The following is a 21,325-nucleotide window of genomic DNA, read 5'->3' as shown; positions in this document are numbered from 1 at the left end:
ACAGCAAAAGCATCCTGAGTGTGTACTGGGGAGGAGGAGGAGGAGAAGGGGGAGGAATGTGCTGTCCAGTGACTATATTTTACTAAGAGGAATCAAAGAAGAATCATTATCTTTTCCATTCATTTTTATCCTTTAACTATTGTACTCTCTTAATGAAATCATACTCTGTGTGTGTGTGCTTGTGTTTGTGTGTTCAAATCTCTCATTCTTTATTTCTTACCCTGCCATTATTTTACTGATTTTTTTTTTTAAGTCTCTGGGAAGTTTGTAGTATCCTCTTTTGGATAATCTAATTTTGGGGCATATACTTTAGAAAGAGTTCCTATAACTTTGAAAGTCTTCATGCGGAAATGTTCATTTTGAGACAGAGGCTCACGCTGTTATCCTGGCAGTCCTGAAATTCATTGTGTAGCCAAAAATGGCCTTGAACTCAAAGGCATTTCCTTCTGCCTCAGTCTCCTGAGAGCTGGGATGTGAAGGTATATGTGATCGAGCTTGACTTTGAAGATGTCTTTTGTTCTGTTACTTCATGACATGGTAAGCTGTAGCTCTACCTTCAGTAAGGAGGCAAACAGGAGCTTTATGAATATTTTGAACTACATTCCTGCACATGATCGTTTACTCATTACAAAGGGTGTATTGTGAGCACTGAGCTCACGTAGGCATCTATTCCGTCGTTGCAGTGTGTAGACTGTAGCATTCGTCTTCATCTGTAAAACCATGGGTACAAAAATAGGTATTAGTGTTATAACAAGCTTGTTCCTTGATCGATGTTCTTAGCAGATGGATTTGAAGTGCATGTAGACAGCTCTAGTGCCTGCTGCAACCCTCTAAGGTGCTGTTTCAAAGGCTCTGGGGCCCCCAAGATAGAGGCAGCTAGAATGCCCTATACTTAGAGATGGTTTTCTACCTGTTGGATTAATCTGTGTACATGGCCTAACTCCTGCAAATCAAATCCTTGAGTCATGATGACATCTAGATTATTGATTTATTTTTTAATGTAAAGTGTTATTGGGAACAGGTGAGTGCAGTTCATTTTCTATTGCTATCCTCCCATAAATAAAAAGAGAAAGAAAACAAATAAGAATAGCAACAACCTGAATTTATAATATTGAAGCAACTCATAGTAAATAAAATACTGTCTTTGGTTTCATTTGATTCTCATCATGTGTAAAGTTACCCTCCTATTTTATTACATTGGAGAGTGTCAGAATTATCTCTCAGCCTATCATAGGAAGTTAGAAGTTGACAGAGGAGATTTCCGAAGAGTGGCCTTACTGTTTGACCAGCAAGCCCCTAAATACAATCAGTTGTGCCGAGGGAACTTCTCTAAGCTTAATTGTACTATGAGTACTTTATATACCCTTTCTTATCTGGGGAAACCAAAAATTTCTTATGGATGGAGCATGAGTCTTACCTCCTGTAGAACTGCCACAGTTTCAGGGCTCCTGGAAGTGTTCTCAGTAAGGAAAAAGAGCCTGGCAGGGGCAAACACCTCACTCCTGGTCATGGGTGGAGCCGAGCACCTTGTAATTCTGAACCTGAGGCAAGCATGGGCTGACATGGATGTGCCTACATAGCTTATGCTCCTCCACAGTTTAGGCAGCAGGTTCAGCAGGTAGACTAACCAGGAGTAGCCTTTGACCGTCCCATCTTCTGCCTGTCACGTTCTTGTAGGCCAACCTGCCCCTGCTCCAGCGTGAACTCCTCCACTGTGCAAGGCTAGCCAAACAGAACCCTGCCCAGTACCTCGCTCAGCATGAACAGCTGCTTCTGGATGCCAGCACCACCTCCCCAGTTGACTCCTCAGAGCTGCTTCTCGATGTGAACGAAAACGGGAAGAGGCGAACTCCAGACAGGTGAGAAGGAGGGGACCCCTGGACTAACTGTGGCCTTTCCTCCTGTCCCAAGTTGAAAGACATGTTTTAGGTCACTTGGAAATTGCTAGCCTCCATCTCTCACAGGACCAGTCTGGGTAGTTTTTGTGCAGATTAACCCGTAGGTTTCAATATTACAACTAAAATGTAAAGATGAATGGTTGACGAAAGTACCAAGTAGCGCCAAGGGTGCTTAGACACACCTCAGCCTGGAAACTCTCGCTTACTGCATGGCTTAACCCAACCATACATGCTTACCCTCACGTGTTTGTGAAAGTTGATGTCCTTACATCATGAGGGATGCAAAAGCTGGCCTACATCCATTAGTCAGTGAACAGAGAACAGCAGCTATGTGATCGAAGAATTGCTGTATGAGCTAAGAGAAAATTTATGGGACTCAAGATGAACTGAGTCAAAAGAGCAGCTGTGTGACAGAGCCAGCAGAACACTTCTGCTGGAAAGAAATCGTTTACCAGTCAGTGTTTATCCCACGAGGTACTCTGTTCTCAAGCCTGAAGTTCTAAGGAAGGGGAAGGGGAGCCCTCTCACAGCTAAACCCAGGCAAAGGGGAGCCCTCTCACGGCTAAACCCAGGGAAGGGGGAGCCCTCTCACTGCTAAACCCAGGAAAAGGGGAGCCCTCTCACGGCTAAACCCAGGAAAAGGGGAGCCCTCTCACGGCTAAACCCAGGGAAAGGGGAGCCCTCTCACGGCTAAACCCAGGGAAAGGGGAGCCCTCTCACAGCTAAACCCACAGGTTGATTGTTGGCTATGGCACACATAGGAAACTTCCACAGGCCTTAGTAGACCATTTTCATGAATACTTCAGTCATAGGTATTCATAACATGAATAGGAAGTCTTAGCAGCATTTTGCTCAGTGTGAACTATGAAGATGCTTAAAATGAAGCTATTCTAGAACTTACTCCTTTTGTACTTCCTTACTCCCTTTCTTGATCAGTTTTCTTCCTCTGCATTTCAAACAGCTTTGAGAGGTCAGACCCCTGGTACAAATTGGGTTCTGCATTCCCAGGAACTTAGGACCTTGAAGTTACCCTGCGACCTCTCTCTCTGACTGGAGGAGTTGCCCTTGAACACATTACTGACTTTGCAAATCTGCATGATTACAAGCAAGCTATGTTGCCTGCAGTGATTACCTACCCTGTTAAGCAGTTCTTTTGCTACAGTCCATTCTCTGGAAATAAGATGTCTCCCTCCTTTTCCCCTCTCTTCCTTCTCTTCCTCTTTGTTTTGCAGAAGGGTCTCAACGTGTAATTCAGGCTAGACTTGAATTTGCATCATCATGTTTCAGCCTCCCAAATCCTTAGACGATTGGCATAGCTATCAAGCCCAACTCGATATAGTACTTAAGATTTATATATTTTTATGTGTCTATATTATGTGTGCTTATATTTGTACTTCTACCTCCTCCTCCTCCTCCTCCTCCTCCTCCTCCCCCTCCTCCTCCTTCTAGTTTCATTAACTGCCTGTAGCTTCGTAGGGAGGAGTAGGGCCTTTTGAGTCCCTTCCCCACCTACCATATTCTATGGATAGGTCTAGTCTTATGTAAGTAGCCTCTGCTCCTGTGAGTTTATGGCTACAACAGCCATATCATATCCAGAAACCAGCATTTCATACCACTTTCCCCGTCTTGCTGTCCTTACATTCTTTCTCTCCCTTATTCTGTGATCCTCTCTGAGCCTTTGAAAGGATGAGATCCATGGCCCATTTAGGGCTGAGTAATTGTTTAAGCCTTCAGAGTTTTAGGTTTTAAAAGGAGCTGTGTAGTCTAAGTATGGGCTTGTGTCAGGCGTGAAGTGGCTCAAGGGTGCATGGTTTGTGTGTGCATTTCTTGCCAATCCAAACACATTAATGTTGCAGGCAGTGAATACTGCGTGTAGGTATTAAGATATTTCACCTTTCTTGAAGACAAGTACTAAATTGTGCGAAAGAGAATTTATTGCTAGGATGGTAAGACAGGGGAAGGTTTAGATATCTGTGATAAATATAAAGGTAGCATTCTTTTTCTGATGGTTCCCTGTGTGCACGTGTATGTATTCAGTCAGGGAGACTACCCTCTAGGAGTCTCCCATCTTATCCTGTCTTGATTATGTAGGGACAGTGGCTGTAGTCAGATTTCCTGTGAAGGTTCTTTGAATAGAACATTTCTTTCTCGATCTGATGTGTCTTCTGTGCTGGAAGGATGGCAAATAAGGGGGGGGGGGGGGTAATGAGAATATGTGTGTAAATACATTTGTGTCCCGTGGGAGTATTATCAGAGTCAAGAAAATATGGGTCTCTGCAGTATGATTTTGCATATATTTCCTGCCTCTTGTTTGCTTATGCATTCCTTCTTCTCCGCTTATTTATTCGTATATCCTGCTCTACTGTATGAAATTTTATAGAGCACATAGCTGTCTGACAGCAGAGTTTCGTTGTTTCTGTGAGTGTTTGGTTGGTGCATATGGTCTGACATGGATGAGCAGCCACGGTGAGATTTTGGAGTCTATTAAAGGGGCTCATTAAAAAGATCAATCTGTTTCTGTAATAACACTGGGAGCCATCAGTCACTGGGAGAGGGAAAAACTGACACCTGAGGAGAAAACACATTTTGGTAATTTGTTCATGGCATGTCTTGAACAAAAGAGCACTCTATATTTTGTTTACAACTTTCATGGGTTTAAATTCTGTGATGATTGCCAAGCTAATGTGTTTCAGGGATGGACGTTGGCAAGCTTGTCTTTATTTTCATCCCTAAATTTATTTCCACTGGCTATGTTTCTTTTTTTTCTTTAAACTATCATTGTTATTTTTTATTATTTGAGACAGTGTCATGTACCAGTGCAGCCACAAACTCTCTGTGTAGCCAAGGAAGACGTGGAACTCCCATTCTCCTGCCTCTACAGGTGCTAGGATTGTAGGCAGACACCACTGGGTGTGGCCAGCATGCCTGTCATTTACAGACAAGTTCACTCTCTAGGGAAATTTATGAAACAATTCCTTTGCTTGTTTCTACATAAAACAGTAAAATGCTTTACAGTGTCTTATAAAATTAGCTGGGGGAGAGTCCTTGAACTGGATTTCTAGATCTGTGGAAGTGTGCTCTAGGGCCTAAAACAGACAGACAGATAAAAACACCCCAAAACTAATTTTCATTTTAAAGTCATGCTTTTTCTCAAATTATTAGGGAAGGAGCATTTTGATTTGTAGGGAACGTTTATTCTTGTTTCTTCTTTTCTTGAGACCGTCTTCTTTTGTCATTTTGTAATGGGTCACGCAGAAAGGGATGAGGTGCTTTTTTTAATGGACCAGTTACATATAATAGCCAAACAGAGGGAAGTTAGTCCCTTGTAAGCCAGATTTGTTGGCATGGGGAGTGAGGAGGGGAAGAACAAGGAGTGCTTCATTTCATGGACACTGCACAGTGAGTTAAAGTTAAGGCCTTGGAGGACGCTGGCACCGCGCTGGCTGTCATTATTGCCTTTCTCCTCCCAGAGCCTTGGTGTAGTGCGTGCCTGTTCTGCCTTGAGCATTGCGCTACCTCCTGTTACTCTGCTCTTCCTCAGAGAGCTGTTCTCACTGACAAAAGCCAAGGAAATCATCTTTGCTTTTGACTGAGGAAGATGATGTAATTGCAAAGCCCTTTCCACCACTATGAATTCTACCTTCAATTTAAGTAGCCTCCCTTCTTGCCAATCCTGTAGGGTCCAGCTGTCCCAAATTCTCCTGGTGCCTAGCTTGACTTTTTCATTGACAGTGTCTGTTCTCATTCCTGCATCCTGGATCTCTGACTCAGTATCTGTTATGTGAATGAAGGGTTCCTAGTTACAATTCTGTAGTTATGGCTACTACTTACTGAGGTCTTTAAGATGTGCCAGGCCCCATACCAAATAATCCAGCCACTAACCTACAGTGTTATGCATGGATTCAGGGAGGTTGGCTGCAATGTTTGAGGTCACATGGCTTACAAGAGGGCTGCTAACCCTGGGTTCTCCAACCTCAACACCTATGTTCTGAAAGCTGTCATTCTCTAGCAATGGCCTCTAGTTCCACAAATGGAGAACTCGGTGCCTTGAAAAACTTGTTGAAAGTCAGATATATATTCTTAATTCTTTCCTCTAGTCCTCTCAGCAGGTCTAAGATCAACCAGTCTTTGTTTTGCACATGGAAACACTGAATTTCTTAGAAAGTGAAGCCTCCTGTATGCATATGGCCAGCAGCTAGCAGAGGTAAAGGCTGGAGCCAAATCTCTGTAATTCAAAACTTCTGCTCTTTGGAGGATACATTCTTAGAAACCTTTCTCTCTGACATCTAATAACAGTTATCCTGTTCCTCTGGACTTTTCGTTCACAGAGCCAGCATGAGCAAGTAGGATCCCAGAGCTCTAGTAGTATAATTTTCAATTTAATAAATGATTTAATAAAAAAATTTACTCCTTCCAGGAAGGGTAATACATAACTATAATTTCAGCATTCAGCAATCTAAGACAGGAGGCTCTCAACATTGAGGTCTCCTGAACTTCATAGTAAGACTGTTTCACATTCAACTAGGTGTATAGCTTAGTGAAAAATGATTGAGTAGTTTGCCAATGTGAACAGTTTCCTAGTTCAGTCTCCATCATATACAGACAGGCAGATACACATACACACACATGCACACAGACAAGTCGTGATCTCATGGGGTAACCTTCCATTAAGATCAAGTTTGAAGCAGATGGGAACAAATATAGAGGTCTACAGCCACATATTACACAGGAGAGAGAGAGAGAGAGACCTTAAACAGTCTCAAATGGGATGTCTCCATGTAATCCCTCCCCTCAGAGCTGAGAGAACCCTGCAGAGGTCTTGGGGGAACTGGGAGAACAAGGCTCTCTGAACCTACTGAGAAAAGCTCCTATGAACTCACAGAGACAGACACAGCAAGCACAGGGCGTACAAGGGTCTCATGCATGGGTCTTCACCAGATCCCCTGAATACACATCATAGCTTTCATTTTAGTGTTTTTATGGGACTCCTGAGTGTGTGAACAAGCGGGTCCTTGTGCCTTCTGTTGGGCTCTTTTCCTTTTGGTGGTTTGTCTTGTCCAACTTCAATGTGATTGTTTTTGTCTTATCTTACTACGTTTTATCTTGTTAGGCTTTGATGTAACTTAGAAGGCTGTTCTTTCCTAATAAGAGACAGAAATGTGGGAAGGAAGGAGAGAAGGAACTAGAAGGACTAGAGGGAGAGGAAACTGTAATCAGGATATGTAGCAGGAGAAAAGAATATATTTTCAATAAAGGGGAAAAAAGATCAAGTTCTGTCTTTGCATTTCCATTGAAATTTGGAGAGGTCCATTATATTTCATTAGTATGTAGAATTCCCTTTTCCCCCAATAATCTTTAATTGTTTATTTTTTAATATATGCATCTTTGAAATACATGAGTAAACATAGCTATGGCCCAGGCAGGAACCAAAAGCAGAGATTGGCTCAATGACCAGGAGGAACTGGAGGGCTCTGTCTAGAATATACAGATGACAAGGCAGAACATGAAGGCAGCAAGAGGAAACACAGGATGCTTCCTCAGTGGCAGGGATGAGAAGATGCAAAGGGGACCGTCGGTGACACTCGTGACTGTTGAACAGATGGTCTGTCAGGAGGCGTGCGAGGAAGCAGTTCCTTTCTCCCGCTTGGGGAAGGAAGGCCCAGGTGGCTGGCTGAACCTGGATGTTAGCATTTTTGAAGGTCCGGCGTTTGTGTGTGTGCGGAACAGCAGACATCCACCTGCCTTGCGTGTCTTCCTGAAGACAGTTGTGTGCGTTGCCAGAACGTGTCTCCCTTGGGCAGCTGTGGCAGTAGGGAGATCAAAGGTGCTTTTCTCCGTCTGGCCCACAGGTGTCGGGTCCGTGGCGTTCTGACATCTACTTCTCTGTCCCACATCATCCAAATGTCCCCATTCCTGCAGATCGATAGCAAGAGCACAGAACCCACAGAATGTCACGAAGAATTAGCTGTGGTTTTCTTTTTAAAGGGGCAGGAAGATTTAACTTTTTTTTGTTTCAGATACACATCAAGAAAAAAAATGTATGATGTGGAATTCTTATCTAAAGTCATCCATTCAGAAGTGTTTACGAAGGGGTTTCTTGTCCAGTTATGCTTTGAGAATGGTTTTCCCCATTTGAGTCAAGGTGCAGTCATGCTATGGAAATCTTGACAAACAGCACACGTTGGAAGAGGGTAGATAGGTTTGATATCGAGTTACTAATGCCCTTAATCTTTTCTTTAATAGAATCTTTTTCCTCCAAAATTTTGAGGTATAGACATAGGAAGTTTAAGAAAAAAATAATGTAAGTCTTTTTGCCTGACAGGATTTCAGATCAGTATTTCCTTCTAGCCCGTCTTCTACTGGCAGTCCAGGGTTGAACATAGCTGTGCAGATAAACAGCATACTAGTTATGGGTACAGCCCTGACTATGCTTAGATGCTGGTTCAGTGGGACAATGGTAAGACAGGAGAGTCCGAGAGGATGGCCAGAGGTGTACTAGGGACCGTCAGCACAGGATGGGTCTAAGGAAGGCATGTGCTGAGTTCTAGGGACGGTATAGGAGGGGAGAACGGAAGCAAGAGGAGCAGAGGGCAGGATGAGTCCAGTCAGATTGAAATGCCTCGTGAACCCAAGTAAGTCGATATCTAAGTCCTTGATGAGGGTATGTGTATATATATACATATATATTCATCTGTTATGGAGCCAGGTTTAGAATTACAGTTGCTGCTTCTTTTTGAGATGGGATCTTAATCTGCAGCCTAGACTGGCTTCCAACAGGCAATTCTTCCTGTGTCAGCTTCCTGAGTACTAGGGTCATAGGTGTACCCCACCACACTTCTGCGAGCATTCCCCCATTCTGTGGTTTCCTAGGCAGTGGAGCCCTGCCTATCCCCAAACAAATCTTCTAGTGGATTTTCCCGAAGTGAAAGATAAATCCAGAGAGAGGAAAGAGCCCAGGCCCACTCCCATCATCCCTGTCACCTCCTCTTCGTGACGGTTTATCTCCCTTGTTTGCCATCTCCCTGGATGTTGCAGCCTGTTGTACACTGCAGAGGGATTACCAGTGCACACTGGCCATCATGGCTTGATAAATGTTTCATGTAGGCATTTAAGAAAGATTTATTTTATTATTTTTTAGTTATGTATATATTTATGGATCTGTTCGCATGCCATGTGCCCAAGACATCAGATCTGGAGTTACAGGTGGTTGTGAGCTGCTTAACATAGGTGCTAGGAATCAAATTCGAATTTGCTGCAAGAAGAGTATGCGCTCTTACTCACTGAGCCGTCTCTTTAGCACCTCATGCAGACTTTATTTATGAATTTTTGTGTGTGTGTGTGTAACTGAGGAATTAAAAACAAAATAATAACCGCAGTGTGGTAAAGGAGATATTTAGCCTTTTTGGTTATTTTCCTGTTATTTTTCCTGATGGTCTCATTTTACTGAGCAGGAGTCTGAGGATAGAAAAGTTGAGGAACTCAAAGCCATGGTGTTGAGTCAGCAGGGCTTCGGTCAGAACTTGCATGTAGAACGGACTACGTGTTGAACCATGAACAGCCATTCAGATAACAGCTTCTGGTTGGGAAACGTAGCATTCGGAGGTAGAGTCTCGGGAAAAAAAAAAAAAACTGTCTTGCATCTAGCTCTGAGACATGTTGTGGGGACTTCTTTGTAGATACGTTATTTCAAGTGGAAGGCTGTTTGGGGACAGTGAAAAGGTATTTAATTTTGTCTAATACACTTTGAAAAGGGCAACAAATAAAAATGCAAATATGGAATTTACCTAAGCAAATGAGGTATAGATAGCTATTGGCATTTCTAAGACAGAGAGAGACAAATGGCGATTAAGTTGTTTTAGTTACTACTCCGGACACATGTCTTGTGAGTAGGGTGGGTTTTATAACTCGACAAGGATGGCACAAGGAAGCTTCCTCACTCTGTGAACTAGAACGACCCTCAGTGAGATGTGTTTATCACTTCAGCAGGTCTCAGCTTGAGAGGGGACTCAGTCTAGAGCCCAGGAACCTTAAAGAAAGACGACGAACCCAAGACCTCATGATTCAGGGCTTGGGAATGGGCTTTGTCTCATGGAATTGGGTTGTTGGAGTAAAAGCCCTGATCAGAGGCTCCTGGAGGAATGGAGAGGGATAGCAAATCTATCCACCTGAGAACTGGCAGGATGCTCCCAGCGTTCTGTGTTGCTGTTGATGTCATTGAAATAAGGAGAAGCAGAAGCTATGCTGTACTTGTGCAACAGAGATGTGTCAGAGACATTTTGATGTGTAGATGTTACCATGCTGTGGGGCTGCTAAATGGTACTTAGAGTAGATTTCTACACACACACACACACACTCACATACACACACACAACTGCAAATAGTACATTCTGTAACACAGTGGAGAACTTGACACAGGATGCTGGGTTACACTCTTGAGCCACCACACCTGACTGCTTTAGTCTGTATAGTGATGCCATTGGCCGTGTTCTAATATTACAACAGAGGCATCAGACTGTTGGGTCTCCAAGCCAAGAGGGACCTCAGCTGTCATCTAGTCCAGTGGTTTTCAAACTTGATTTTTAGCAGCAGATTTTTCTCTTCTTTAAAATGAAATCTTAGGCAGAACCTCATTTTATCAGACAGGTAAGAAGGATCAGTGGGTTTTGCTGGCCCTTTAAATCCCAATTGGCAGGGCAACCATTTCTTCATTGCCTACAGAATCCCGTGTGCACGTCAGGGGTCCAAGTTTGAAAACCACTGATCTAGTCCAACCCTTTCATTTTACAGATGAGCAAACTGAGGTCCAAAGAGGTTAAGTGACTTGTCCAAGGTCACACAGCTAGTCGTGGAAGAGCCAGGACTAGCTCTCAGGTCTCTTGACTTCCAGTCCCGTGCTCTTTCCACTACACCACAGTACAGTAAGGTAGGTGCCGGGTCAGCGTTGCGTTCATGGCTCGCAGTGGTCTTCCCTGCTTTCCGACTGATGTATGCTGGTAATATGTGCTGAATGCCAAACTGTATTGTTCAAAAAAATGTATAGGATGTGAAAGTGCACATTAGAATCATGGAGACAGACACAATCAATCAATATCTGAAATGTTTCTTTCCACTTTAAAAAATTCTTTAGGTAATGTCTGAGCTATATGGAAACTTCAGTCTGATTCCAGGGATCAATATGTATGGAGTCAGTATGTTAAGTGGAGACATTTGCTCGATGGGGGCAGCATTGAGATTTGGCCGCCATTCCCATGGTAGCCCTGCACTTCTGTCATTCCCAATATGGGCCAAGTCTCCCGTCTCCTTTAACTTGTAGTGGACACGTACTCGTTTCTCTTTAAACTCTGCAGACCTTCCCTCTGTTTCTTGGGTGCTTGCACTTTTGGCCTCTAACCCCTTTTCCCTTCCCTGGCTGATGTATGAAGATTGTCACCAGGACTCCATCCTTCAGGAAGAGATGGGAAGGTCCTTGTAGAGTTCGGTTGCCTCTGGTTATCTACACCCATTGATCCATTGTCCCTCCAAGGCTCCTTTGCTATAATCAGACAAGGACTATTACCAATGGCGGGAAAGAAGGGAAACTGTCCCATGGGTTCCATAGCTGTGTGGCTTCTTAAAGCTGAAAGCACACATGGAACTCGGCAGCCTGTGTGAATCGGTAAGATTCTTATAGGGTAACTTTCCTGGGGGAATAGATGCTACCAACGCTTCTACACAAAATGAGATGCAATTTGATCCTTTCTTACTGAGTTTATCGGGTTAGTCTCTAAGAAGTGGAGATTTATTCAGCAAGAACCTATTTCGTTAGTCATATTGTGTCTGTAAACCGAGGAACAGTGATTTGGTATCTGATTTCATTTAGGAAATGCGTTTCTCTCGACTGTCACGTTCATAATGAGGTGTTCCTCTCCTGTTTCTAGGCCCTAAAGCCCCAGGCAGGACACATAAACTCTCTATGGTTGAACTTACTTAAGTTTAAAATCTAGTAGGCACAAGAGCTGAGTGATAGAGAATTTGTTTATTCCTTGGGTTCACCCCCCAACACCACTCCCCGCTTCTAAAATGAGAAGAAAAAAGTGATCAAGGTGTTCCTTTTAGCCTCCGCTATCTGCATGACTGTTGGCTGAAGACAATGTTGGGCTTCTAGACTTTACTGTATGAGTTCATTTGGATCTTTTCATACAAGAAGAATATGGAAACATTGTTCATCTTTGAGATCAAATTCTGTAACCTTTAGTCCCTGGTGGCCATTGAGCCCCTGAAATGTGGCTACTGGAAATTGACTTTCAAACTTCATTTAAATTGAATTGACTTACATTTTATACTACCGTTTACAACAACTCAGCTCTCAGGTGCTCCTGGGGACAAAAGCCAGAGCCAGGTGGAATAGGTTGGTACACATTGTTCATCTCGATAGCGATAATGCTTTTCTCTGATAAAATATCATTGACTATTAGGTGGTTTCTCTGAGGGTTTTTTTTTTTTTTTTTTAGACAAGGTTTCAATATGTAGCCCGTGCTGGCCTTGAACTTTCAGTCCTCCGTAGCCTTTCTGGGGCTGGATTATAGGTGGGAATCAGCTTGGCTGTAGCTACTAGGGTAGTTTGCTAGAAACTAAGCACTACTCATGCCATCCGTAGAAGGAGACTGGGTTTCCTCTTATTTATGGCTTAACCACGTGAACTATAGCTGCAAAGGTGTTTGCTAGTCTGATAACAAACATGGCATTTTCTGCTCTTAGCCTGGTGATCCTCTCAGGCGATCGGGATTTGAGTGAACCCCTGTAGAGCTTCTAGGAAGCTTTGCTTTGGGTCTTGCTGGCCAGTGAAGACATGTGCTGTTGGATATCAAAAGCTCAAGTTGGAGTGTCTGAACGATGCTGACTCCTTTATGAAACAAAACTCTTTTTCTTCCCTCCTCAGAACCAAAGAAAATGGCTTTGACAGAGAGCCTTTGCACTCAGAACATCCAAGCAAGCGAGCATGCACTATTAGCCCAGGCCAGCGGTACAGTCCAAATAATGGCTTATCCTACCAGCCAAATGGCCTGCCTCACCCCACCCCACCTCCACCTCAGCACTACCGTTTGGATGATATGGCCATTGCCCACCACTACAGGGACTCCTATCGACACCCCAGCCACAGGGACCTCAGGGACAGAACTAGACCTATGGGTAAGCTGGAGGATCTCTTTTCTTCTTTGGGGATTGGATATTTGCAGATTTATGCCTTATTTCTTAACTGAGTTTGAACATGTAACCTGATAGAGCTGAACACCTCTCTTTATGTTGTCTCCTTCGTGAAAAACTCTATGAATATGCTGTGCCTTTTCTTTACTCACTTGGGTTTTAATTAATTAATTAATTAGTTAGTTATACTACTCCACATTTCCTAAGTATCCTATGCCATGTTGTCTGTGGCCTACTGGACAGGCATTCCTTGAGGAATACTTTGGTAGATTATTTAAGAATGTGGTTAGTGTCAATTTAACATCAAATATCAGAAAGTAGAAGGAGTGGCTTTGGGTAAATATAGATTCTGTTGGCCTGGGTCCATGTCTTCTTCTCACAAATTACTGGAAGTGAGGGTTTCAGGAGACATTACCTTGCGAAGAACAAGTGTCAGCCGTGGGAACGTGGGTGGCAGGACGAGGGGTGCTGTGGCCGTACCTGTGGGTGGGGCATCGAGCGGCTAGTGAACATGCTGTTCTTGGGGGGCACTTTTAGCTCCTAATTTTTGATGAGGCCCTCTGGGAGCAGCAATACTGCCCTTCTTTTTGTATCTCACACATGAGGAAGCATCCTTGACTACAAAACTAGTTGTTGGCCAGCATACCTAATGTGGGGAATTTGAAATTTAGTGGGCAACATACAAAGGATGATGCCCAGGTGGGAAAACAGAAAACTGAGCAGAGGATGCAGTAACCTGGGACACTGCCCACCCCTTGGCCACTGAGCAGAGGATGCAGTAACCTGGGACACTGCCCACCCCTTGGCCACTGCTTGAATAATCGTGACAGTGGCTTTTGTTTTCTTTGCTGGCAGAGCCCTGATATGCAGGAGTCGATATGAATTCCCGACTGGGTGACTAGGGAGCAATAGTTATCATATGTTGGGTCTTGTCGTCTTTCTGTGTGTAGCTGTCCGCATGGAAAGAGAGCAGCAAGGCAGAGTGAGAGGTGAGGTGATCGAGGCCTGGGCTGAGATAGTTTCTTAGGACTTCTGGTCCCCACAACAGCGATGTTTACGTTTATGTAGCATGTCAGACAAATGGCACAGCACACAATTTGTCCTTTCTTAGTAGCCAAATGATGTTCAAGCAGGTAATACTTCTAAAGAGATTTTAGAAATAGCCATATTATTTCTGTCTGGACTGAACTGATACTCGGACCTATGTATCAGGTGTGGTAGCAACCTCCTTCTTTGCAAACATTTTACTATTTATTCATGACATAATGCCTGAAAACTGTAACTGCTCATTTCTTTTTTTTTTTATTTTTATTTTGAGACACAGTCTCTCTACATAGTCCCGACAACTCTGAAACTAACTATGTGAACCAGACCGGCCTCAATGTCACAAAGATCTACCTGCTTCAGCCCCTCATAAATGAAAGGGTTAAAGATGTTCACCACCATGCCCAGCCATAAATTTTTGTTTATAAATAGCAGTGTAGTATCCTGGCCACTGTGAAACTGGCTTAAGAGATGTCCAGTTGTGGGCATAGAAATGGCTCTTCCTTTGGTGAAGTATTAGTTACCATGTCCCACTGAGTCATCAGCATAGAATTTATTTTTATTTTTTTTATTTTTTTTATTTTTTGGTTTTTCGAGACAGGGTTTCTCTGTAGCTTTTGGTTCCTGTCCTGGAACTAGCTCTTGTCAACCAGGCTGGCCTTGAACTCACAGAGATCTGCCTGCCTCTACCTCCACCCTGTACTGGGATTAAAGGCGTGCGCCACGACCCGGCCAGCATAGAATTTATTATGCTTGTGTGCACTGCCTGTGTTTTCACGCAGTACTGTGAGATGTCTGCTGTCTGCAGCCACTGGTTTTATGCACTTTTTTCTAGATCGTGTGTCTCATCTTTTAGTTATACTAGCTTATAAAACTCATAGCGCTGATCTCTATACATATGTGCAACTACTTAACCATCTCGAAAGTCTGGCAGAGTTCATTGTGTGTAAATCTATAATAAAATCTGCATGACAAACACATTTGTTACATCAAGCTGCCATTTTGAGGGTAGAAAGATATTCATAAAAGTGTGGCATATAAACGCCTCTCCCATGTGGGGACTTAGACTCGTTAGAAAAGTACAGTGAAATCACTTGGTAAGCAGCATTAGTTTATCACCAAGCTTAAAATTTGGGCCCATTTATCCAGAATTTTCTGAAGTTCAGTATCTCATGAGTGGAAAGAGTCCTCTTTCTTCCGGTTCCCCCCTTTACAGCCTTCTGTGTATTCGAAAGATCAAAACCATGTGAGGTTGAGGGCTTTAGTGTGTGAAACTGAGATACTGACAAATACAAACTTTCATTTTCTTATTTTTTTCTTTTTTTTTTATTCAATCAGACCAAAAAATGACCTTCAAACCTTAAACACATTGAGCCAGCCCTGATACTGAGAACCAAACACGTTTCTACAGTTACTATTATTCATTTCTAAAGAGATGAAGTCCATCACTGTTCCACAAATTCTGGGCTGCCACCAACCACAAACATCCTATGCCTCCTTAATTGTCCTGGGTGTTAAGAGTATGGATCGCTGTTGACTTAGTGAACTAAAGCCTTGACATATTTATGGCTTCTATAATTCTTGATTTTTACAGGCAAATAAATATCTAGATGCCACTGTCGTGAGTGTCCCTGTCACATTTATATTCTTATCACTCCCTAGTTGTTTTCTGGGATGACTAATTTTAACAGTGTTTTCCCCCTAAAAATACAGGCAACAAATAAGTCAACAAAAGTTACATATTTGCAAACATTTCAACTTGAAGTAATCACAACAAACAGAGCAATAACTAAATACTACTTTCTCTCAGTGCCTTTTCTGGTATGCAAGTCAGCAGAACATATGTGCAATTCGCCTTTTTTACCAATAGGTGGCATTGACAATTTTAAGTTTTAAATTCTATCTCTGAATATTTTCTAATTGGACAGAAATAATACAAAACATTTTATACTTGGCATTTTTTTTTAATCCCAAGAAAGAACTGTCATGAATTTGTTTAATCCAATCAGCTATAGACACACATATATTCATGAATGAAAACAGCCTTGCGATTCATTCTGGTTTTTCCCTCTAACTCAGCTCAGAGAAAGATTTCTAAGTACTCCTGTTTCACGGTGAGTGGAGCACAGTGCCTTCTCTGTCTAGTGTCCTTTGGTGCATACAGACTACGTCTAGAAGCCTCAGACTTGCTGGCCCTGGTTCTCTGTTTAGAGTACTAGTGTGTCGACTGGGAGCCAACTGTAGAGACTCAGCCATTTATAGTGGAAAATGATGTCATGGACTAATTCCCTTTCTTTGACAGAATGTAAAGGGCTTTGTCCATGGTGAATGTGAAGAGGACCCCTGACCTGACCCTTCTGCCCTGTCAGTGAGACACATAGTCTTTGTGTTCCTGTGAGCATCTTAGCTAACATCTCATCATTAATGTCGGTGGTGAGCCAGGAGTAATGGTTCACGTCTGTTATGGCAGCGATTGGTGGGCTGAGTCTGGTGGATTGGCCACGAGCTCTAGGCCAGTTTGGGCCAGAGTGAGACCGTGTATTAAGGAAAACAAAAATCGGTGCTCACTTGGTAAACATGTCCATGCTGCCTTGTGTTTGTGTGCACCCACGGATGTAGACTATCGAGGACAGCACTAGGTCTCTTTCTAGATCCCTGCCTAATTTATTTCTGGGCAGAGGGTCTTTCACTGAAGCTAAAGCTCACTGATTGGTCTAGACTAGCTGGCCAGTGAACTCTAGGAACCCTACTATCTCCACCTCCCAGGAACTGGGATTATAGACATGTCCTGGTTTTTCATATGGGACCGAAGATCTAAATTCACGACCTCTTGCTTATATGGCAAATATTTCATTGACTGAGCCCTCTTCCCAGCCCAAATTACCTTTTCATAGTAACAGTGATGCAAAAGGCCAAAGACACATGATCTTTGTGTTAGGATTTTCAATTTCTTGCGTTGAAAATTATAGGTTATTTTATATCTTGCATGTTGGTTTTTTTCCCCATAAAGACTGTGGTGTGATGCTATGAATAGTGGCTTATGCCTAAATTCACAAGACTTTGTAGACTGAAGTAGAAATATGGAGCGCTTAAGGCCTGCCTAGGCTTCAAAATAAGTTCTAGGCCAGTCTGCCCTTTATGGTGAGACCTATCTCCAATAACAAACAAAACCAAGTCACTGAAAAGAAAGGTCTGGTTTGTCATTTTGTATTTTGGTAAGTTGATCATTTGCAGCTTTCCTGTTCTCCCAGCTTTTGTTTACGACCCAGTTAGATAACCCAGTTAGATACGCATAGTAAGATTGTATTCACCTGTAACTGTGCTGCAACACTGAAGTTCTTACCATGCCTCTGTTGAGAAAGTATAGCCCAATCCACTTAAAATAAGGTACACTGTCCTGATTCTTAATACACTGTAACCACATTCGATACTGTATTGATAGTTGATTGATTGCTGGGCATTGAGCCCAGGGCCTCACAATGCTAAATATAGATTCTAACTCCGACCTGCCTTGTTACTTCAATTACAAGAGTCCCCATGTTCTGTAGAGTTCAGGCTCACTGTGTGGATGACCAGTTCTCAGCTGGACGTCTCCTATCAAAGTCCTTAGGTATCCACATGTTGTGGTTGTTGCTGTGTGCTGACTGCAGATACTATTGACTGTGTTCTGGAGGCTTTAGGGGGATTAAGCCTTCTTCTCCACATTTGTAGGGTTACATGGCACACGTCAAGAAGAAATGATTGACCACAGACTAACAGATAGAGAATGGGCAGAAGAATGGAAACATCTTGATCATGTAAGACCCCAGTCATCTTTTGGACTAAACTGTTTTACAAACGAGGGAGGGGAGCTTTGAAGGTATTGCGTGTTCTGTTGTTGGGAAAAATGAGTGTGAATATTTGAAGTTGGATGTAGGTCTGGTTTCTAAATTGGTGTGAAAGCTGCTTAAGAGAAATATTAGCTCTTTGAAGAGCACAGATCAGCAGGCCACTGTTTTATTGTGAAAGGGTGACTTAGGTTATAGCGTAGTGTGCTCTGTATTTGGAAAGATAGATTTACTGTTAGGCGAGTATCTGTTATGATCCCATCCATACCTCTTCTTTTTCCCCCTCCTCATTTCTGTTGAATTTGATCAGTTATTGAGTCTGAATTTCAAATCTTTCCATCAAAAGTCTTTCCACCAAAATCTTAAATTAATGGCTCCAGGAAGAATATAGTCTGTTTCATTGGCATGAAACAGTGTGTTTCATTACTCATTCTTCTTTCTTTCTTTTTTTTAATTTTTGGTGATGTGTATAACCTTCTTTCTCTCCTGTTCCTTACATAGCTGTTAAACTGCATAATGGACATGGTAGAAAAGACAAGACGATCCCTCACCGTTCTGCGACGGTGTCAGGAAGCGGACCGGGAGGAGCTGAATTACTGGATCCGGCGCTACAGTGATGCTGAGGACTTGAAGAAGGGCAGCAGCAGCAGCAGCCACTCCAGACAGCAGAGCCCCGTCAACCCAGACCCTGTTGCATTAGGTACTTTTATTTTGTTTCTCAATTGAGTACTTGATCGCCCATTTCATATCCTGTTCATAATGACTCTGTTTAGTAACTCGCGTTTCTGAAAGTAAGGAGTGCTGAGGGAATTGAAGGACGATAAACATTTGCCGTGTCCTCGACAGCAGGGAGAGAAGGCAGACTGGTATGCTAGGAAGCGGTGGCCAAATGCAAACTTTTTCCAGGTAAATACACCGAGCTTTTTGCAGAGTTTCGGAGTTAAACCACACTGTGTGCTTCCTCATTAGATAGCTGTTGGAAAGGATTTTGCCTTAACTTGTCAACATAAAAGCTCAACCACATGTCTGAGGGGCCAACATTTCTAACAAGGTTTCTATGGTACTCTTGAAAAGACTATACTTTTGGAATAGTATGTGTGAGTGCATGTGCCTCTGTGTGTGTGTGTGTGTGTGCATGCGTGTGTGTGTGTTCGGTGCTTGTGGAGGTCAGAAGAGAATGTCCATTTCTTTGGAACTGGAGGTATTGGTGGTTGTTAGTTGTCTGATACAGATGCTAAACTTAGACCATCTGGAACAGCAGTGCATGCTCTTAACTCCTGAGCTAGCTCTTCAGCGCCTTTTCTAAGTTTTGACTAAGACCTAGTCTTGAAGACAGTCTTGTTCTGTTGCTATGTCTCCTCAAACAAACAGAAGCCCGCTTTTCCCAAAGCCCCTTTGGATGGGAGACAAGAATGCTATACGGTGTGCTTATGCCGCACGAAAACTAACGATTAAAAATGTAGCACTTCTGTTATGTATCTTCATTTGGATTGTTTACTTTTGATTATTTTATTTATAGTTATATAATGGAACTGTGTTATGACTACATGAAACTATATTTAGTGTTGATATTTGTAGATTGTCAGGATAAAAAAAAAAAAAAGAATAGAATCCCAAAGACACTGAAAGATAAAATCAACATGAAAGCATTTCAAGTGGTCTGAAAACTTTGCGCTGAGTGAATAATGGGTTTTATCGTTTACATCGTTAGCCATTGTCTGTGTGCACTATTTGACTAAATGGAGTGGAGAGATGGACTTGTATGGACCTTCATTCTGTCATCTTACGTGTTTACCTCATGCCCACCTGCTGACTCAGTTTTGAATGCAGTCTTTGCTGAAAAACAAATAAATAGCCCACCTAAAGAATAAACTTCTGACTGGGAATCATTAGCACAATGACTGATGAATCAGAATAAAAAAATTTGAGGCATGTTTATCTGGCTATTGATTTCACACGATCTCTTTTAAAAATAAAATTATTCCTAGCAAATACAGTTTTCTTTGCATATAGGTTTGTGGATTTCTTCATATTCTTGCAGGCTGAGCATTCATTACCATACTAAATATTAAATAAAGAGGGATTCCTGGCCTTATAATTTACCCAACAGGAATGATTCTGGGGAGTTTGCATGCAAGGCAGTTGTATTTGTCAGGTTGCATTAGGCACATAATGAAAACAGAATTAAGTCTAATTTGAACTGGTATTGGTCTAAACAAAGCTATGTGGAGCTAAGTACAATAAGCATCTTGTTTTTATTTTCTTATTGTGAGTAAAAATTGGTTAATGTGGCAGATTTGCTAAGAAACAAAAGGGGATATTTGTAGCCATTGAACGTAGGAAAGGATGGAGAGCCCTAAAGTAAACAAGCATCCAGGAACAGAATCATGCAGTGTGGTTGGCTCGATGAAGTGCATTCATTAAGTCAACCCTTAAACTTCATGTGCTTATCACGATCGAGGCACCAGGAGGAGGATTCTTCCTTCTGGTCTTGAGGAAGAGATAGGCAAAGATGCAACTGAGGGCACAGCCTGGTGTCTGCTGTGCACTGCTAAAGAAGTCTCAGAAACTCGCTGGGCTTCATGCCTAAGCAAGATGCTACTTAGCCATGGACATCCTCTGCTTTCTAGGTAGTCACCACCACTGCGCCAACTCTGATCAATGTTAGTGACTGGTTACATCTTCCAGAAAGACAGCCTCACATCTCTGATATAAAACCAAAGTGATCAACTTGGCTTACAAAAAAACAGTTGCATAGGTGTACATAAATTACTGCCTTTAGCGATGCTTGGTGAACTCAAATTTTGGTCAGGCTAAGTTGTTGCTTTGATGTTATAAGTTTTTATAGGCTATACTCTCCAAAGACTACATAAAAATTTGTGTTTCTTTGTTTAGACTATTCGAACCTTAGACTACCTTCTACTAAGCCATTGCCCAAATTGTTAAGAGCTCTGTGGTTTCCAGGTTCTAGCAGTTAGTGGTTATTTACCATGGGTGTCTTTGTTGCTTGGCTTGTGAAGTTTTTGAATTCCATTTTCTGGAGCCAGTTTGTGGCTCTGAGTGGGAGGACAGGTAGTTTCAATCAGCTATTATTTACATAAACTGCTTTCTGTCTTTCAGGGTTTAGAATTGAAGGTATGAATGAGTGTAGTTAAAGATAATCAGTTATTGGCAAATAAATCCATTTTCTTCTCCTGGAAAGTGTTCAATTAGGTTCCTGTGGGCTGAGAAAGCTACACTAGGTCTGTATCTTATATACATGTAGATATCATTATGCCATACGTTGTTTATTTTCTAAGGTTTGAAATGGTTGGTCTCAAATGAGACCTTCAGAGTATATTATAGAAGACGTATTTGGCTCAGATCCAGCCC

At 42.4% G+C, this 21,325-nt stretch overlaps 1 protein-coding gene across 6 annotated transcripts in view; it reads left to right on the top strand.

The window, feature by feature from the left end:
* Runx1t1 (RUNX1 partner transcriptional co-repressor 1) overlaps positions 1 to 21,325 on the top strand; it is a 142,537-nt gene that overhangs the window by 95,979 nt on the left and 25,233 nt on the right. For all 6 annotated transcript variants that reach the window (XM_057790528.1, XM_057790529.1, XM_057790531.1 and 3 more), the window contains 4 exons: positions 1,678 to 1,859; positions 12,817 to 13,067; positions 17,838 to 17,923; positions 18,455 to 18,653. In XM_057790528.1, the coding sequence (XP_057646511.1) occupies positions 1,678 to 1,859; positions 12,817 to 13,067; positions 17,838 to 17,923; positions 18,455 to 18,653 (718 nt within the window). The remainder of the gene's footprint in view (positions 1 to 1,677; positions 1,860 to 12,816; positions 13,068 to 17,837; positions 17,924 to 18,454; positions 18,654 to 21,325) is intronic.

This window comes from Chionomys nivalis, chromosome 16, assembly GCF_950005125.1.
Source record: "Chionomys nivalis chromosome 16, mChiNiv1.1, whole genome shotgun sequence".
Taxonomy (NCBI): domain Eukaryota; kingdom Metazoa; phylum Chordata; class Mammalia; order Rodentia; family Cricetidae; genus Chionomys; species Chionomys nivalis.
This window is presented reverse-complemented; position numbering and strand designations above follow the sequence as displayed.